This window comes from Salvelinus fontinalis, chromosome 26, assembly GCF_029448725.1.
Source record: "Salvelinus fontinalis isolate EN_2023a chromosome 26, ASM2944872v1, whole genome shotgun sequence".
In the NCBI taxonomy this organism is placed as follows: domain Eukaryota; kingdom Metazoa; phylum Chordata; class Actinopteri; order Salmoniformes; family Salmonidae; genus Salvelinus; species Salvelinus fontinalis.
In genome coordinates this window covers 3,062,289-3,081,189 of record NC_074690.1, presented here as the reverse complement: position 1 = coordinate 3,081,189, position 18,901 = coordinate 3,062,289, and the positions used below count along the sequence as shown (strand labels likewise).

The 18,901-nt window shown below is 42.9% G+C and overlaps 1 protein-coding gene across 1 annotated transcript in view; it reads right to left on the bottom strand.

The window, feature by feature from the left end:
- LOC129824569 (uncharacterized) overlaps nucleotides 1-18,901 on the bottom strand; it is a 39,255-nt gene that overhangs the window by 6,659 nt on the left and 13,695 nt on the right. The window contains exon 3 of the mRNA XM_055884260.1: nucleotides 1,406-1,560. Coding sequence (XP_055740235.1) covers nucleotides 1,406-1,522 — 117 coding nt within the window. The 5' untranslated portion in view covers nucleotides 1,523-1,560. The remainder of the gene's footprint in view (nucleotides 1-1,405; nucleotides 1,561-18,901) is intronic.

The following is an 18,901-nucleotide window of genomic DNA, read 5'->3' as shown; positions in this document are numbered from 1 at the left end:
TGCTCTTAATTATTTGTTATTCTTATCTCTTACTTTTTGTAGGTATTTTCTAAAAACTTCATTGTTGGTTAAGGGCTTGTAAGTAAGCATTTCACTGTAAGGTCTACACCTGTTGTATTCGGCACATGTGACAAATAACTTTTAATTTGATTTGATAACATGAAAACAGCCTAACCAGCCAGTTAGCCAGTTAGCTAGTTAGCCAGTTAGCTAGTTAGCTAGTTAGCCAGGTAGCTAGTTAGCCAGTTAGCCAGTAAGCTAGTTATCCAGTTAGCCAGTTAGCTTGGGTACTTGACTGCCGTTGAATGCGTCCAGTAGCAGTGTGCGCTCTGAATGCTCAGAGAGTGAAACGCTCTGAATTTATGAACGGGACAATCTGACAACGCTCTGAATTTACGAACGCCCAGATTGAATTTCCGAACACACTCGAAATCGTAACATTTTTAGCTAGTCATTTGTTATGCTAGCAAGAGGTTGCATAGCAACAGCATCAACTTCTGGTAGACAGGCGAAGTTCTAGTACGCTCAACTGAAAGAATACCGTTCATTTACAGTATACTAAAATGAGCTAATAGTATATAGAATGTAGTATATACTCATTAATATGTAGTATACAGTATTTTAGTATGTGTATTCGAACACAGCTTATGTTTTAAGTCAGTACTGAGAAGTGAGGCTGGATAAAAGATGAAAAAAGCCAGAGAATTAAAATGAGTTGCCCTAACTTCGCCCATGCTCTACCAAGGTTTTACAGCGCACAGATTTGACACCTATGGCAGTAGCTATGTTGTTCTACTGTACTTCAAACAACTGTACAATTCTTCTGCTATGGCTGAATTCTTAATACACCGAGCATTATGGGTAATGTAGTTTAGTACACTGTGCTACCCACCACCACCACATTGTCAAAGATGGTTAAGTATTGTAGTCAATCATGCTACCAACCACCACTACATCGTTCTAAACTAAATAAAATATACAAAGCAGTATGGGTATTGTAGTCCATCACGCTACCAACCACCACTACATCGTTCTAAACTAAATACAATATACAACGTGTAACAGTTGTAACTTTACGTCGTCCCCTCGCCCCGACACGGGCGCGAACCAGGGACCCTCTGCACACATTAACAACAATTGCCCACGAAGCATCGTTACCCATCGCTCCACAAAGGCCGCGGCCCTTGTAGAGCAAGGGGCAACCCTACTTAATGTCTCAGAGCAAGTGACGTAACTGATTGAATTGCTACTAGCGCGCAGCCGCTAACTAGCTAGCCATTTCACATCCGTTACAAACGCATTATGGGTATTGTAGTCCATCACGCTACCAACCACCACTACATCGTTCTAAACTAAATACAATATACAAAGCATTATGGGTATTGTAGTCCATCACGCTACCAACCACCACTACATGGTTCTTCTTTCCCTTGGCTCGTTTCCTCTTGTTCTCAGCTTGGTTCTTAGAGTGCTGGGAGTCCTGGCGCCGGTTTATACGCAGGAGGCCCCCTGTTGCAATCATGGCGACGATTCGATTAGACGACAGGCTTGTCAATCAACCTGGGGGAAGAGGAATGAGGAGAGGGAGGGGAGAGGGGAAGGTCAATTGGCCGTGTCGATAACAGAAGGGTCAATTGGCCGTGTCGATAAAGACTCTTTGTTACATTTACAGTAGTTTCTGAGTACACCCTCAAAATGATGACATCATACCTACAACCATTCTAGTATTAATTGAGGGATATCTTGATATAAATAATAAATACTTGATATGATATTATATCAAAATAGATTTTCAAAAACAAACGCATCAACAACTAAAAAAATATCTAAGAAATCAGATGAATCTGTCACTGTTGGGTAGATAAATGGCTGCTGGATCCTGTTTCATAGACAGAGATACGTGATAATATCAGATGGGAACAGGCAGAGACAGAGATACATGATAATATCAGATGGGAACAGGCAGAGACAGAGATAGATGGGAACAGGCAGAGACAGAGATACATGATAATATCAGATGGGAACAGGCAGAGACAGAGATACGTGATAATATCAGATGGGAACAGGCAGAGACAGAGATACATGATAATATCAGATGGGAACAGGCAGAGACAGAGATAGATGATAATATCAGATGGGAACAGGCAGAGACAGAGATACGTGATAATATCAGATGGGAACAGGCAGAGACAGAGATACGTGATAATATCAGATGGGAACAGACAGAGACAGAGATACGTGATAATATCAGATGGGAACAGGTAGAGACAGAGATACATGATAATATCAGATGGGAACAGGCAGAGACAGAGATAGATGGGAACAGGCAGAGACAGAGATACATGATAATATCAGATGGGAACAGGCAGAGACAGAGATACGTGATAATATCAGATGGGAACAGGCAGAGAGAGATAGATGATAATATCAGATGGGAACAGGCAGAGACAGAGATACGTGATAATATCAGATGGGAACAGGCAGAGACAGAGATACGTGATAATATCAGATGGGAACAGGCAGAGACAGAGATACGTGATAATATCAGATGGGAACAGGCAGAGACAGAGATACGTGATAATATCAGATGGGAACAGGCAGAGACAGAGATACATGATAATATCAGATGGGAACAGGTAGAGACAGAGATAGATGATTACATTTACATTTTAGTCATTTAGCAGACGCTCTTATCCAGAGCGACTTACAGTAGAGTGCATACATTTTATTACATTTTACATACTGAGACATGGATATCCCTACCGGCCAAACCCTCCCTAACCCGGACGACGCTATGCCAATTGTGCGTCGCCCCACGGACCTCCCGGTTGCGGCCGGCAGCAACAGAGCCTGGGCGCGAACCCAGCCCAGCCTGGGCGCGAACCCAGAGACTCTGGTGGCGCAGCTAGCACTGCGATGCAGTGCCCTAGACCACTGCGCCACCCGGGAGGCCTACGATAATATCAGATGGGAACAGGCAGAGACAGAGATACATGATAATATCAGATGGGAACAGGTAGAGACAGAGATAGATGATAATATCAGATGGGAAAAGGCAGAGACAGAGATACATGATAATATCAGATGGGAACAGGTAGAGACAGAGATACGTGATAATATCAGATGGGAACAGGCAGAGACAGAGATAGATGATAATATCAGATGGGAACAGGCAGAGATAGAGACACGTGATAATATCAGATGGGAACAGGCAGAGACAGAGATACATGATAATATCAGATGGGAACAGGCAGAGACAGAGATAGATGGGAACAGACAGAGACAGAGATACGTGAAAATATCAGATGGGAACAGGCAGAGACAGAGATAGATGATAATATCAGATGGGAACAGGTAGAGACAGAGATAGATGGGAACAGACAGAGACAGAGATACGTGATAATATCAGATGGGAACAGGCAGAGACAGAGATAGATGGGAACAGACAGAGACAGAGATACGTGATAATATCAGATGGGAACAGGCAGAGACAGAGACACGTGATAATATCAGATGGGAACAGGCAGAGACAGAGATAGATGATAATATCAGATGGGAACAGGCAGAGACAGAGATAGATGGGAACAGGCAGAGACAGAGATACCTGATAATATCAGATGGGAACAGGCAGAGACAGAGATAGATGGGAACAGACAGAGACAGAGATACGTGAAAATATCAGATGGGAACAGGCAGAGACAGAGATAGATGATAATATCAGATGGGAACAGGCAGAGACAGAGATAGATGGGAACAGACAGAGACAGAGATACGTGAAAATATCAGATGGGAACAGGCAGAGACAGAGACACGTGATAATATCAGATGGGAACAGGCAGAGACAGAGATACATGATAATATCAGATGGGAACAGGCAGAGACAGAGATACGTGATATTATCAGATGGGAACAGGCAGAGACAGAGATACATGATAATATCAGATGGGAACAGGCAGAGACAGAGATAGATGGGAACAGACAGAGACAGAGACACGTGATAATATCAGATAGGAACAGGCAGAGACAGAGATAGATGGGAACAGGCAGAGACAGAGATAGATGGGAACAGACAGAGACAGAGATAGATGGGAACAGGCAGAGACAGAGATAGATGGGAACAGACAGAGACAGAGATACGTGATAATATCAGATGGGAACAGGCAGAGACAGAGATAGATGATAATATCAGATGGGAACAGGCAGAGACAGAGATAGATGATAATATCAGATGGGAACAGGCAGAGACAGAGATAGATGATAATATCAGATGGGAACAGGCAGAGACAGAGATACATGATAATATCAGATGGGAACAGGCAGAGACAGAGATAGATGATAATATCAGATGGGAACAGGCAGAGACAGAGATACATGATAATATCAGATGGGAACAGGCAGAGACAGAGATAGATGGGAACAGACAGAGACAGAGATACATGATAATATCAGATGGGAACAGGCAGAGACAGAGATACGTGATAATATCAGATGGGAACAGGCAGAGACAGAGATACATGATAATATCAGATGGGAACAGGCAGAGACAGAGATAGATGGGAACAGACAGAGACAGAGATAGATGATAATATCAGATGGGAACAGACAGAGACAGAGATACATGATAATATCAGATGGGAACAGGCAGAGACAGAGATAGATGGGAACAGGCAGAGACAGAGATACGTGATAATATCAGATGGGAACAGGCAGAGACAGAGATAGATGATAATATCAGATGGGAACAGGCAGAGACAGAGATAGATGGGAACAGACAGAGACAGAGATACATGATAATATCAGATGGGAACAGGCAGAGACAGAGATACATGATAATATCAGATTGGAACAGGCAGAGACAGAGATAGATGATAATATCAGATGGGAACAGGCAGAGACAGAGATAGATGATAATATCAGATGGGAACAGGCAGAGACAGAGACACATGATAATATCAGATGGGAACAGGCAGAGACAGAGATACATGATAATATCAGATGGGAACAGGCAGAGACAGAGATACATGATAATATCAGATGGGAACAGGCAGACAGAGATAGATGGGAACAGACAGAGACAGAGACACGTGATAATATCAGATAGGAACAGGCAGAGACAGAGATAGATGGGAACAGGCAGAGACAGAGATAGATGGGAACAGGCAGACAGAGATAGATGGGAACAGACAGAGACAGAGATACATGATAATATCAGATGGGAACAGGCAGAGACAGAGATAGATGATAATATCAGATGGGAACAGGCAGAGACAGAGATACATGATAATATCAGATTGGAACAGGCAGAGACAGAGATAGATGATAATATCAGATGGGAACAGGCAGAGACAGAGATAGATGATAATATCAGATGGGAACAGGCAGAGACAGAGACACATGATAATATCAGATGGGAACAGGCAGAGACAGAGATAGATGATAATATCAGATGGGAACAGGCAGAGACAGAGATACATGATAATATCAGATGGGAACAGGCAGAGACAGAGATACGTGATAATATCAGATGGGAACAGGCAGAGACAGAGATAGATGATAATATCAGATGGGAACAGGCAGAGACAGAGATAGATGATAATATCAGATGGGAACAGGCAGAGACAGAGATAGATGGGAACAGGCAGAGACAGAGACACGTGATAATATCAGATGGGAACAGGCAGAGACAGAGATAGATGGGAACAGGCAGAGACAGAGATACGTGATAATATCAGATGGGAACAGGCAGAGACAGAGATACATGATAATATCAGATGGGAACAGGCAGAGACAGAGATACATGATAATATCAGATGGGAACAGGCAGAGACAGAGATAGATGATAATATCAGATGGGAACAGGCAGAGACAGAGATAGATGATAATATCAGATGGGAACAGGCAGAGACAGAGATACATGATAATATCAGATAGGAACAGGCAGAGACAGAGATAGATGGGAACAGACAGAGACAGAGACACGTGATAATATCAGATGGGAACAGGCAGAGACAGAGATACGTGATAATATCAGATGGGAACAGGCAGAGACAGAGATAGATGGGAACAGGCAGAGACAGAGATAGATGATAATATCAGATGGGAACAGGCAGAGACAGAGATAGATGGGAACAGGCAGAGACAGAGATAGATGATAATATCAGATGGGAACAGACAGAGACAGAGATACATGATAATATCAGATGGGAACAGGCAGAGACAGAGATACGTGATAATATCAGATGGGAACAGGCAGAGACAGAGATAGATGGGAACAGACAGAGACAGAGATAGATGATAATATCAGATGGGAACAGGCAGAGACAGAGATACGTGATAATATCAGATGGGAACAGGCAGAGACAGAGATACGTGATAATATCAGATGGGAACAGGCAGAGACAGAGATACATGATAATATCAGATGGGAACAGGCAGAGACAGAGATACGTGATAATATCAGATGGGAACAGGCAGACAGAGATATATGGGAACAGACAGAGACAGAGATAGATGATAATATCAGATGGGAACAGGCAGAGACAGAGATACATGATAATATCAGATGGGAACAGGCAGAGACAGAGATAGATGATAATATCAGATGGGAACAGGCAGAGACAGAGATAGATGATAATATCAGATGGGAACAGGCAGAGACAGAGATACATGATAATATCAGATGGGAACAGGCAGAGACAGAGATACATGATAATATCAGATGGGAACAGGCAGAGACAGAGATACGTGATAATATCAGATGGGAACAGGCAGAGACAGAGATACATGATAATATCAGATGGGAACAGGCAGACAGAGATATATGATAATATCAGATGGGAACAGGCAGAGACAGAGATAGATGGGAACAGACAGAGACAGAGATAGATGATAATATCAGATGGGAACAGGCAGAGACAGAGATAGATGATAATATCAGATGGGAACAGGCAGAGACAGAGATAGATGATAATATCAGATGGGAACAGGCAGAGACAGAGATACGTGATAATATCAGATGGGAACAGGCAGAGACAGAGATACATGATAATATCAGATGGGAACAGGCAGAGACAGAGATACGTGATAATATCAGATGGGAACAGGCAGAGACAGAGATAGATGGGAACAGACAGAGACAGAGACACGTGATAATATCAGATAGGAACAGGCAGAGACAGAGATAGATGGGAACAGGCAGAGACAGAGATACATGATAATATCAGATGGGAACAGGCAGAGACAGAGATAGATGGGAACAGACAGAGACAGAGATACATGATAATATCAGATGGGAACAGGCAGAGACAGAGATAGATGATAATATCAGATGGGAACAGGCAGAGACAGAGATACATGATAATATCAGATGGGAACAGGCAGACAGAGATATATGGGAACAGACAGAGACAGAGACACGTGATAATATCAGATAGGAACAGGCAGAGACAGAGATAGATGGGAACAGGCAGAGACAGAGATACGTGATAATATCAGATGGGAACAGGCAGAGACAGAGATAGATGGGAACAGACAGAGACAGAGATACGTGATAATATCAGATTGGAACAGGCAGAGACAGAGATACATGATAATATCAGATGGGAACAGACAGAGACAGAGATAGATGGGAACAGACAGAGACAGAGATACGTGATAATATCAGATGGGAACAGGCAGAGACAGAGATAGATGGGAACAGACAGAGACAGAGACACGTGATAATATCAGACGGGAACAGGCAGAGACAGAGATATATGGGAACAGGCAGAGACAGAGATACGTGATAATATCAGATGGGAACAGGCAGAGACAGAGATAGATGGGAACAGACAGAGACAGAGATACATGATAATATCAGACGGGAACAGGCAGAGACAGAGATAGATGGGAACAGACAGAGACAGAGATACATGATAATATCAGACGGGAACAGGCAGAGACAGAGATAGATGGGAACAGACAGAGACAGAGATAGATGGGAACAGGTAGAGACAGAGATAGATGATAATATCAGATGGGAACAGGCAGAGACAGAGATAGATGATAATATCAGACGGGAACAGGCAGAGACAGAGATAGATGATAATATCAGATGGGAACAGGCAGAGACAGAGATAGATGATAATATCAGATGGGAACAGGCAGAGACAGAGATAGATGGGAACAGGCAGAGACAGAGATAGATGATAATATCAGATGGGAACAGGCAGAGACAGAGATACATGATAATATCAGATGGGAACAGGCAGAGACAGAGATAGATGGGAACAGGCAGAGACAGAGATAGATGATAATATCAGATGGGAACAGGCAGAGACAGAGATAGATGATAATATCAGATGGGAACAGGCAGAGACAGAGATAGATGGGAACAGGCAGAGACAGAGATAGATGATAATATCAGATGGGAACAGGCAGAGACAGAGATAGATGATAATATCAGATGGGAACAGGCAGAGACAGAGATAGATGATAATATCAGATGGGAACAGGCAGAGACAGAGATAGATGGGAACAGGCAGAGACAGAGATACATGATAATATCAGATGGGAACAGGCAGAGACAGAGATACGTGATATTATCAGATGGGAACAGGCAGAGACAGAGATAGATGGGAACAGGCAGAGACAGAGATAGATGGGAACAGACAGAGACAGAGATACATGATAATATCAGATGGGAACAGGCAGAGACAGAGATAGATGATAATATCAGATGGGAACAGGTAGAGACAGAGATAGATGATAATATCAGATGGGAACAGGCAGAGACAGAGATACATGATAATATCAGATGGGAACAGGCAGAGACAGAGATACGTGATATTATCAGATGGGAACAGGCAGAGACAGAGATAGATGGGAACAGGCAGAGACAGAGATAGATGGGAACAGACAGAGACAGAGATACATGATAATATCAGATGGGAACAGGCAGAGACAGAGATAGATGATAATATCAGATGGGAACAGGCAGAGACAGAGATACATGATAATATCAGATGGGAACAGGCAGAGACAGAGATAGATGGGAACAGACAGAGACAGAGATACATGATAATATCAGATGGGAACAGGCAGAGACAGAAATAGATGATAATATCAGATGGGAACAGGTAGAGACAGAGATACATGATAATATCAGATAGGAACAGGCAGAGACAGAGATAGATGGGAACAGGCAGAGACAGAGATAGATGGGAACAGACAGAGACAGAGATACATGATAATATCAGATGGGAACAGGCAGAGACAGAGATAGATGGGAACAGACAGAGACAGAGATACATGATAATATCAGATGGGAACAGGCAGAGACAGAGATAGATGGGAACAGGCAGAGACAGAGACACGTGATAATATCAGATGGGAACAGGCAGAGACAGAGATAGATGGGAACAGGCAGAGACAGAGATACGTGATAATATCAGATGGGAACAGGCAGAGACAGAGATACATGATAATATCAGATGGGAACAGGCAGAGACAGAGATACATGATAATATCAGATGGGAACAGGCAGAGACAGAGATAGATGATAATATCAGATGGGAACAGGCAGAGACAGAGATAGATGATAATATCAGATGGGAACAGGCAGAGACAGAGATACATGATAATATCAGATAGGAACAGGCAGAGACAGAGATAGATGGGAACAGACAGAGACAGAGACACGTGATAATATCAGATGGGAACAGGCAGAGACAGAGATACGTGATAATATCAGATGGGAACAGGCAGAGACAGAGATAGATGGGAACAGGCAGAGACAGAGATAGATGATAATATCAGATGGGAACAGGCAGAGACAGAGATAGATGGGAACAGGCAGAGACAGAGATAGATGATAATATCAGATGGGAACAGACAGAGACAGAGATACATGATAATATCAGATGGGAACAGGCAGAGACAGAGATACGTGATAATATCAGATGGGAACAGGCAGAGACAGAGATAGATGGGAACAGACAGAGACAGAGATAGATGATAATATCAGATGGGAACAGGCAGAGACAGAGATACGTGATAATATCAGATGGGAACAGGCAGAGACAGAGATACGTGATAATATCAGATGGGAACAGGCAGAGACAGAGATACATGATAATATCAGATGGGAACAGGCAGAGACAGAGATACGTGATAATATCAGATGGGAACAGGCAGACAGAGATATATGGGAACAGACAGAGACAGAGATAGATGATAATATCAGATGGGAACAGGCAGAGACAGAGATACATGATAATATCAGATGGGAACAGGCAGAGACAGAGATAGATGATAATATCAGATGGGAACAGGCAGAGACAGAGATAGATGATAATATCAGATGGGAACAGGCAGAGACAGAGATACATGATAATATCAGATGGGAACAGGCAGAGACAGAGATACATGATAATATCAGATGGGAACAGGCAGAGACAGAGATACGTGATAATATCAGATGGGAACAGGCAGAGACAGAGATACATGATAATATCAGATGGGAACAGGCAGACAGAGATATATGATAATATCAGATGGGAACAGGCAGAGACAGAGATAGATGGGAACAGACAGAGACAGAGATAGATGATAATATCAGATGGGAACAGGCAGAGACAGAGATAGATGATAATATCAGATGGGAACAGGCAGAGACAGAGATAGATGATAATATCAGATGGGAACAGGCAGAGACAGAGATACGTGATAATATCAGATGGGAACAGGCAGAGACAGAGATACATGATAATATCAGATGGGAACAGGCAGAGACAGAGATACGTGATAATATCAGATGGGAACAGGCAGAGACAGAGATAGATGGGAACAGACAGAGACAGAGACACGTGATAATATCAGATAGGAACAGGCAGAGACAGAGATAGATGGGAACAGGCAGAGACAGAGATACATGATAATATCAGATGGGAACAGGCAGAGACAGAGATAGATGGGAACAGACAGAGACAGAGATACATGATAATATCAGATGGGAACAGGCAGAGACAGAGATAGATGATAATATCAGATGGGAACAGGCAGAGACAGAGATACATGATAATATCAGATGGGAACAGGCAGACAGAGATATATGGGAACAGACAGAGACAGAGACACGTGATAATATCAGATAGGAACAGGCAGAGACAGAGATAGATGGGAACAGGCAGAGACAGAGATACGTGATAATATCAGATGGGAACAGGCAGAGACAGAGATAGATGGGAACAGACAGAGACAGAGATACGTGATAATATCAGATTGGAACAGGCAGAGACAGAGATACATGATAATATCAGATGGGAACAGACAGAGACAGAGATAGATGGGAACAGACAGAGACAGAGATACGTGATAATATCAGATGGGAACAGGCAGAGACAGAGATAGATGGGAACAGACAGAGACAGAGACACGTGATAATATCAGACGGGAACAGGCAGAGACAGAGATATATGGGAACAGGCAGAGACAGAGATACGTGATAATATCAGATGGGAACAGGCAGAGACAGAGATAGATGGGAACAGACAGAGACAGAGATACATGATAATATCAGACGGGAACAGGCAGAGACAGAGATAGATGGGAACAGACAGAGACAGAGATACATGATAATATCAGACGGGAACAGGCAGAGACAGAGATAGATGGGAACAGACAGAGACAGAGATAGATGGGAACAGGTAGAGACAGAGATAGATGATAATATCAGATGGGAACAGGCAGAGACAGAGATAGATGATAATATCAGACGGGAACAGGCAGAGACAGAGATAGATGATAATATCAGATGGGAACAGGCAGAGACAGAGATAGATGATAATATCAGATGGGAACAGGCAGAGACAGAGATAGATGGGAACAGGCAGAGACAGAGATAGATGATAATATCAGATGGGAACAGGCAGAGACAGAGATACATGATAATATCAGATGGGAACAGGCAGAGACAGAGATAGATGGGAACAGGCAGAGACAGAGATAGATGATAATATCAGATGGGAACAGGCAGAGACAGAGATAGATGATAATATCAGATGGGAACAGGCAGAGACAGAGATAGATGGGAACAGGCAGAGACAGAGATAGATGATAATATCAGATGGGAACAGGCAGAGACAGAGATAGATGATAATATCAGATGGGAACAGGCAGAGACAGAGATAGATGATAATATCAGATGGGAACAGGCAGAGACAGAGATAGATGGGAACAGGCAGAGACAGAGATACATGATAATATCAGATGGGAACAGGCAGAGACAGAGATACGTGATATTATCAGATGGGAACAGGCAGAGACAGAGATAGATGGGAACAGGCAGAGACAGAGATAGATGGGAACAGACAGAGACAGAGATACATGATAATATCAGATGGGAACAGGCAGAGACAGAGATAGATGATAATATCAGATGGGAACAGGTAGAGACAGAGATAGATGATAATATCAGATGGGAACAGGCAGAGACAGAGATACATGATAATATCAGATGGGAACAGGCAGAGACAGAGATACGTGATATTATCAGATGGGAACAGGCAGAGACAGAGATAGATGGGAACAGGCAGAGACAGAGATAGATGGGAACAGACAGAGACAGAGATACATGATAATATCAGATGGGAACAGGCAGAGACAGAGATAGATGATAATATCAGATGGGAACAGGCAGAGACAGAGATACATGATAATATCAGATGGGAACAGGCAGAGACAGAGATAGATGGGAACAGACAGAGACAGAGATACATGATAATATCAGATGGGAACAGGCAGAGACAGAAATAGATGATAATATCAGATGGGAACAGGTAGAGACAGAGATACATGATAATATCAGATAGGAACAGGCAGAGACAGAGATAGATGGGAACAGGCAGAGACAGAGATAGATGGGAACAGACAGAGACAGAGATACATGATAATATCAGATGGGAACAGGCAGAGACAGAGATAGATGGGAACAGACAGAGACAGAGATACATGATAATATCAGATGGGAACAGGCAGAGACAAAGATAGATGGGAACAGACAGAGACAGAGATACATGATAATATCAGACGGGAACAGGCAGAGACAGAGATAGATGATAATATCAGATGGGAACAGGTAGAGACAGAGATACATGATAATATCAGATAGGAACAGGCAGAGACAGAGATAGATGGGAACAGGCAGAGACAGAGATAGATGGGAACAGACAGAGACAGAGATACATGATAATATCAGATGGGAACAGGCAGAGACAGAGATAGATGGGAACAGACAGAGACAGAGATACATGATAATATCAGATGGGAACAGTTAGAGACAGAGATAGATGATAATATCAGATGGGAACAGGTAGAGACAGAGATAGATGATAATATCAGATGGGAACAGGCAGAGACAGAGATACATGATAATATCAGATGGGAACAGGCAGAGACAGAGATAGATGGGAACAGACAGAGACAGAGACACGTGATAATATCAGATAGGAACAGGCAGAGACAGAGATAGATGGGAACAGGCAGAGACAGAGATACATGATAATATCAGATGGGAACAGGCAGAGACAGAGATAGATGGGAACAGACAGAGACAGAGATACATGATAATATCAGATGGGAACAGGCAGAGACAGAGATAGATGATAATATCAGATGGGAACAGGCAAAGACAGAGATACATGATAATATCAGATGGGAACAGGCAGACAGAGATATATGGGAACAGACAGAGACAGAGACACGTGATAATATCAGATAGGAACAGGCAGAGACAGAGATAGATGGGAACAGGCAGAGACAGAGATACGTGATAATATCAGATGGGAACAGGCAGAGACAGAGATAGATGGGAACAGACAGAGACAGAGATACGTGATAATATCAGATGGGAACAGGCAGAGACAGAGATAGATGGGAACAGACAGAGACAGAGATACGTGATAATATCAGATGGGAACAGGCAGAGACAGAGATACATGATAATATCAGATTGGAACAGGCAGAGACAGAGATACATGATAATATCAGATGGGAACAGGCAGAGACAGAGATAGATGGGAACAGACAGAGACAGAGATACGTGATAATATCAGATGGGAACAGGCAGAGACAGAGATAGATGGGAACAGACAGAGACAGAGACACGTGATAATATCAGACGGGAACAGGCAGAGACAGAGATATATGGGAACAGGCAGAGACAGAGATACGTGATAATATCAGATGGGAACAGGCAGAGACAGAGATAGATGGGAACAGACAGAGACAGAGATACATGATAATATCAGACGGGAACAGGCAGAGACAGAGATAGATGGGAACAGACAGAGACAGAGATACATGATAATATCAGACGGGAACAGGCAGAGACAGAGATAGATGGGAACAGACAGAGACAGAGATAGATGGGAACAGGTAGAGACAGAGATAGATGATAATATCAGATGGGAACAGGCAGAGACAGAGATAGATGATAATATCAGACGGGAACAGGCAGAGACAGAGATAGATGATAATATCCGATGGGAACAGGCAGAGACAGAGATAGATGATAATATCAGATGGGAACAGGCAGAGACAGAGATAGATGGGAACAGGCAGAGACAGAGATAGATGATAATATCAGATGGGAACAGGCAGAGACAGAGATACATGATAATATCAGATGGGAACAGGCAGAGACAGAGATAGATGGGAACAGGCAGAGACAGAGATAGATGATAATATCAGATGGGAACAGGCAGAGACAGAGATAGATGATAATATCAGATGGGAACAGGCAGAGACAGAGATAGATGGGAACAGGCAGAGACAGAGATAGATGATAATATCAGATGGGAACAGGCAGAGACAGAGATAGATGATAATATCAGATGGGAACAGGCAGAGACAGAGATAGATGATAATATCAGATGGGAACAGGCAGAGACAGAGATAGATGGGAACAGGCAGAGACAGAGATACATGATAATATCAGATGGGAACAGGCAGAGACAGAGATACGTGATATTATCAGATGGGAACAGGCAGAGACAGAGATAGATGGGAACAGGCAGAGACAGAGATAGATGGGAACAGACAGAGACAGAGATACATGATAATATCAGATGGGAACAGGCAGAGACAGAGATAGATGATAATATCAGATGGGAACAGGTAGAGACAGAGATAGATGATAATATCAGATGGGAACAGGCAGAGACAGAGATACATGATAATATCAGATGGGAACAGGCAGAGACAGAGATACGTGATATTATCAGATGGGAACAGGCAGAGACAGAGATAGATGGGAACAGGCAGAGACAGAGATAGATGGGAACAGACAGAGACAGAGATACATGATAATATCAGATGGGAACAGGCAGAGACAGAGATAGATGATAATATCAGATGGGAACAGGCAGAGACAGAGATACATGATAATATCAGATGGGAACAGGCAGAGACAGAGATAGATGATAATATCAGATGGGAACAGGTAGAGACAGAGATACATGATAATATCAGATAGGAACAGGCAGAGACAGAGATAGATGGGAACAGGCAGAGACAGAGATAGATGGGAACAGACAGAGACAGAGATACATGATAATATCAGATGGGAACAGGCAGAGACAGAGATAGATGGGAACAGACAGAGACAGAGATACATGATAATATCAGATGGGAACAGGCAGAGACAAAGATAGATGGGAACAGACAGAGACAGAGATACATGATAATATCAGACGGGAACAGGCAGAGACAGAGATAGATGATAATATCAGATGGGAACAGGTAGAGACAGAGATACATGATAATATCAGATAGGAACAGGCAGAGACAGAGATAGATGGGAACAGGCAGAGACAGAGATAGATGGGAACAGACAGAGACAGAGATACATGATAATATCAGATGGGAACAGGCAGAGACAGAGATAGATGGGAACAGACAGAGACAGAGATACATGATAATATCAGATGGGAACAGTTAGAGACAGAGATAGATGATAATATCAGATGGGAACAGGTAGAGACAGAGATAGATGATAATATCAGATGGGAACAGGCAGAGACAGAGATACATGATAATATCAGATGGGAACAGGCAGAGACAGAGATAGATGGGAACAGACAGAGACAGAGACACGTGATAATATCAGATAGGAACAGGCAGAAACAGAGATAGATGGGAACAGGCAGAGACAGAGATAGATGGGAACAGACAGAGACAGAGATACATGATAATATCAGATGGGAACAGGCAGAGACAGAGATAGATGATAATATCAGATGGGAACAGGCAGAGACAGAGATACATGATAATATCAGATGGGAACAGGCAGACAGAGATAGATGGGAACAGACAGAGACAGAGACACGTGATAATATCAGATAGGAACAGGCAGAGACAGAGATAGATGGGAACAGGCAGAGACAGAGATAGATGGGAACAGACAGAGACAGAGATACGTGATAATATCAGATGGGAACAGGCAGAGACAGAGATAGATGGGAACAGACAGAGACAGAGATACGTGATAATATCAGATGGGAACAGGCAGAGACAGAGATAGATGATAATATCAGATGGGAACAGGCAGAGACAGAGATACGTGATAATATCAGATGGGAACAGGCAGAGACAGAGATACGTGATAATATCAGATGGGAACAGGCAGAGACAGAGATACATGATAATATCAGATGGGAACAGGCAGAGACAGAGATAGATGGGAACAGGCAGAGACAGAGATAGATGGGAACAGGCAGAGACAGAGATACGTGATAATATCAGATGGGAACAGGTAGAGACAGAGATACATGATAATATCAGATGGGAACAGGCAGAGACAGAGATAGATGATAATATCAGATGGGAAAAGGCAGAGACAGAGATACGTGATAATATCAGATGGGAACAGGCAGAGACAGAGATAGATGGGAACAGGCAGAGACAGAGATAGATGATAATATCAGATGGGAACAGGCAGAGACAGAGATAGATGGGAACAGACAGAGACAGAGATACATGATAATATCAGATGGGAACAGGCAGAGACAGAGATAGATGATAATATCAGATGGGAACAGGCAGAGACAGAGATACGTGATAATATCAGATGGGAACAGGCAGAGACAGAGATACGTGATAATATCAGATGGGAACAGGCAGAGACAGAGATACATGATAATATCAGATGGGAACAGGCAGAGACAGAGATACATGATAATATCAGACGGGAACAGGCAGAGACAGAGATAGATGGGAACAGACAGAGACAGAGATAGATGATAATATCAGATGGGAACAGGTAGAGACAGAGATAGATGATAATATCAGATGGGAACAGGCAGAGACAGAGATACGTGATAATATCAGATGGGAACAGGTAGAGACAGAGATAGATGATAATATCAGATGGGAACAGGCAGAGACAGAGATAGATGGGAACAGGCAGAGACAGAGATAGATGGGAACAGGCAGAGACAGAGATACATGATAATATCAGATGGGAACAGACAGAGACAGAGATAGATGATAATATCAGATGGGAACAGGCAGAGACAGAGATACATGATAATATCAGATGGGAACAGGCAGAGACAGAGATAGATGGGAACAGACAGAGACAGAGACACGTGATAATATCAGATGGGAACAGACAGACAGAGATAGATGATAATATCAGATGGGAACAGGCAGAGACAGAGATAGATGATAATATCAGATGGGAACAGGTAGAGACAGAGATAGATGATAATATCAGATGGGAACAGGCAGAGACAGAGATAGATGGGAACAGACAGAGACAGAGACACGTGATAATATCAGATAGGAACAGGCAGAGACAGAGATACATGATAATATCAGATGGGAACAGGCAGACAGAGATAGATGGGAACAGACAGAGACAGAGATACATGATAATATCAGATGGGAACAGGCAGAGACAGAGATACGTGATAATATCAGATGGGAACAGGCAGAGACAGAGATAGATGGGAACAGACAGAGACAGAGACACGGGATAATATCAGATAGGAACAGGCAGAGACAGAGATACATGATAATATCAGATGGGAACAGGTAGAGACAGAGATAGATGGGAACAGGTAGAGACAGAGATAGATGGGAACAGGCAGAGACAGAGATACATGATAATATCAGATGGGAACAGGCAGAGACAGAGATAGATGATAATATCAGATGGGAACAGGCAGAGACAGAGATAGATGATAATATCAGATGGGAACAGGCAGAGACAGAGATAGATGATAATATCAGATGGGAACAGGCAGACAGAGATACATGATAATATCAGATGGGAACAGGCAGAGACAGAGATACATGATAATATCAGATGGGAACAGGCAGACAGAGATAGATGGGAACAGACAGAGACAGAGATACATGATAATATCAGATGGGAACAGGCAGAGACAGAGATACGTGATAATATCAGATGGGAACAGGCAGAGACAGAGATAGATGGGAACAGACAGAGACAGAGACACGGGATAATATCAGATAGGAACAGGCAGAGACAGAGATAGATGGGAACAGGCAGAGACAGAGATAGATGGGAACAGACAGAGACAGAGATACATGATAATATCAGATGGGAACAGGCAGAGACAGAGATAGATGATAATATCAGATGGGAACAGGCAGAGACAGAGATAGATGGGAACAGGCAGAGACAGAGATACGTGATAATATCAGATAGGAACAGGCAGAGACAGAGATACGTGATAATATCAGATGGGAACAGGCAGAGACAGAGATAGATGATAATATCAGATGGGAACAGGTAGAGACAGAGATAGATGATAATATCAGATGGGAACAGGCAGAGACAGAGATACATGATAATATCAGATGGGAACAGGCAGAGACAGAGATAGATGGGAACAGA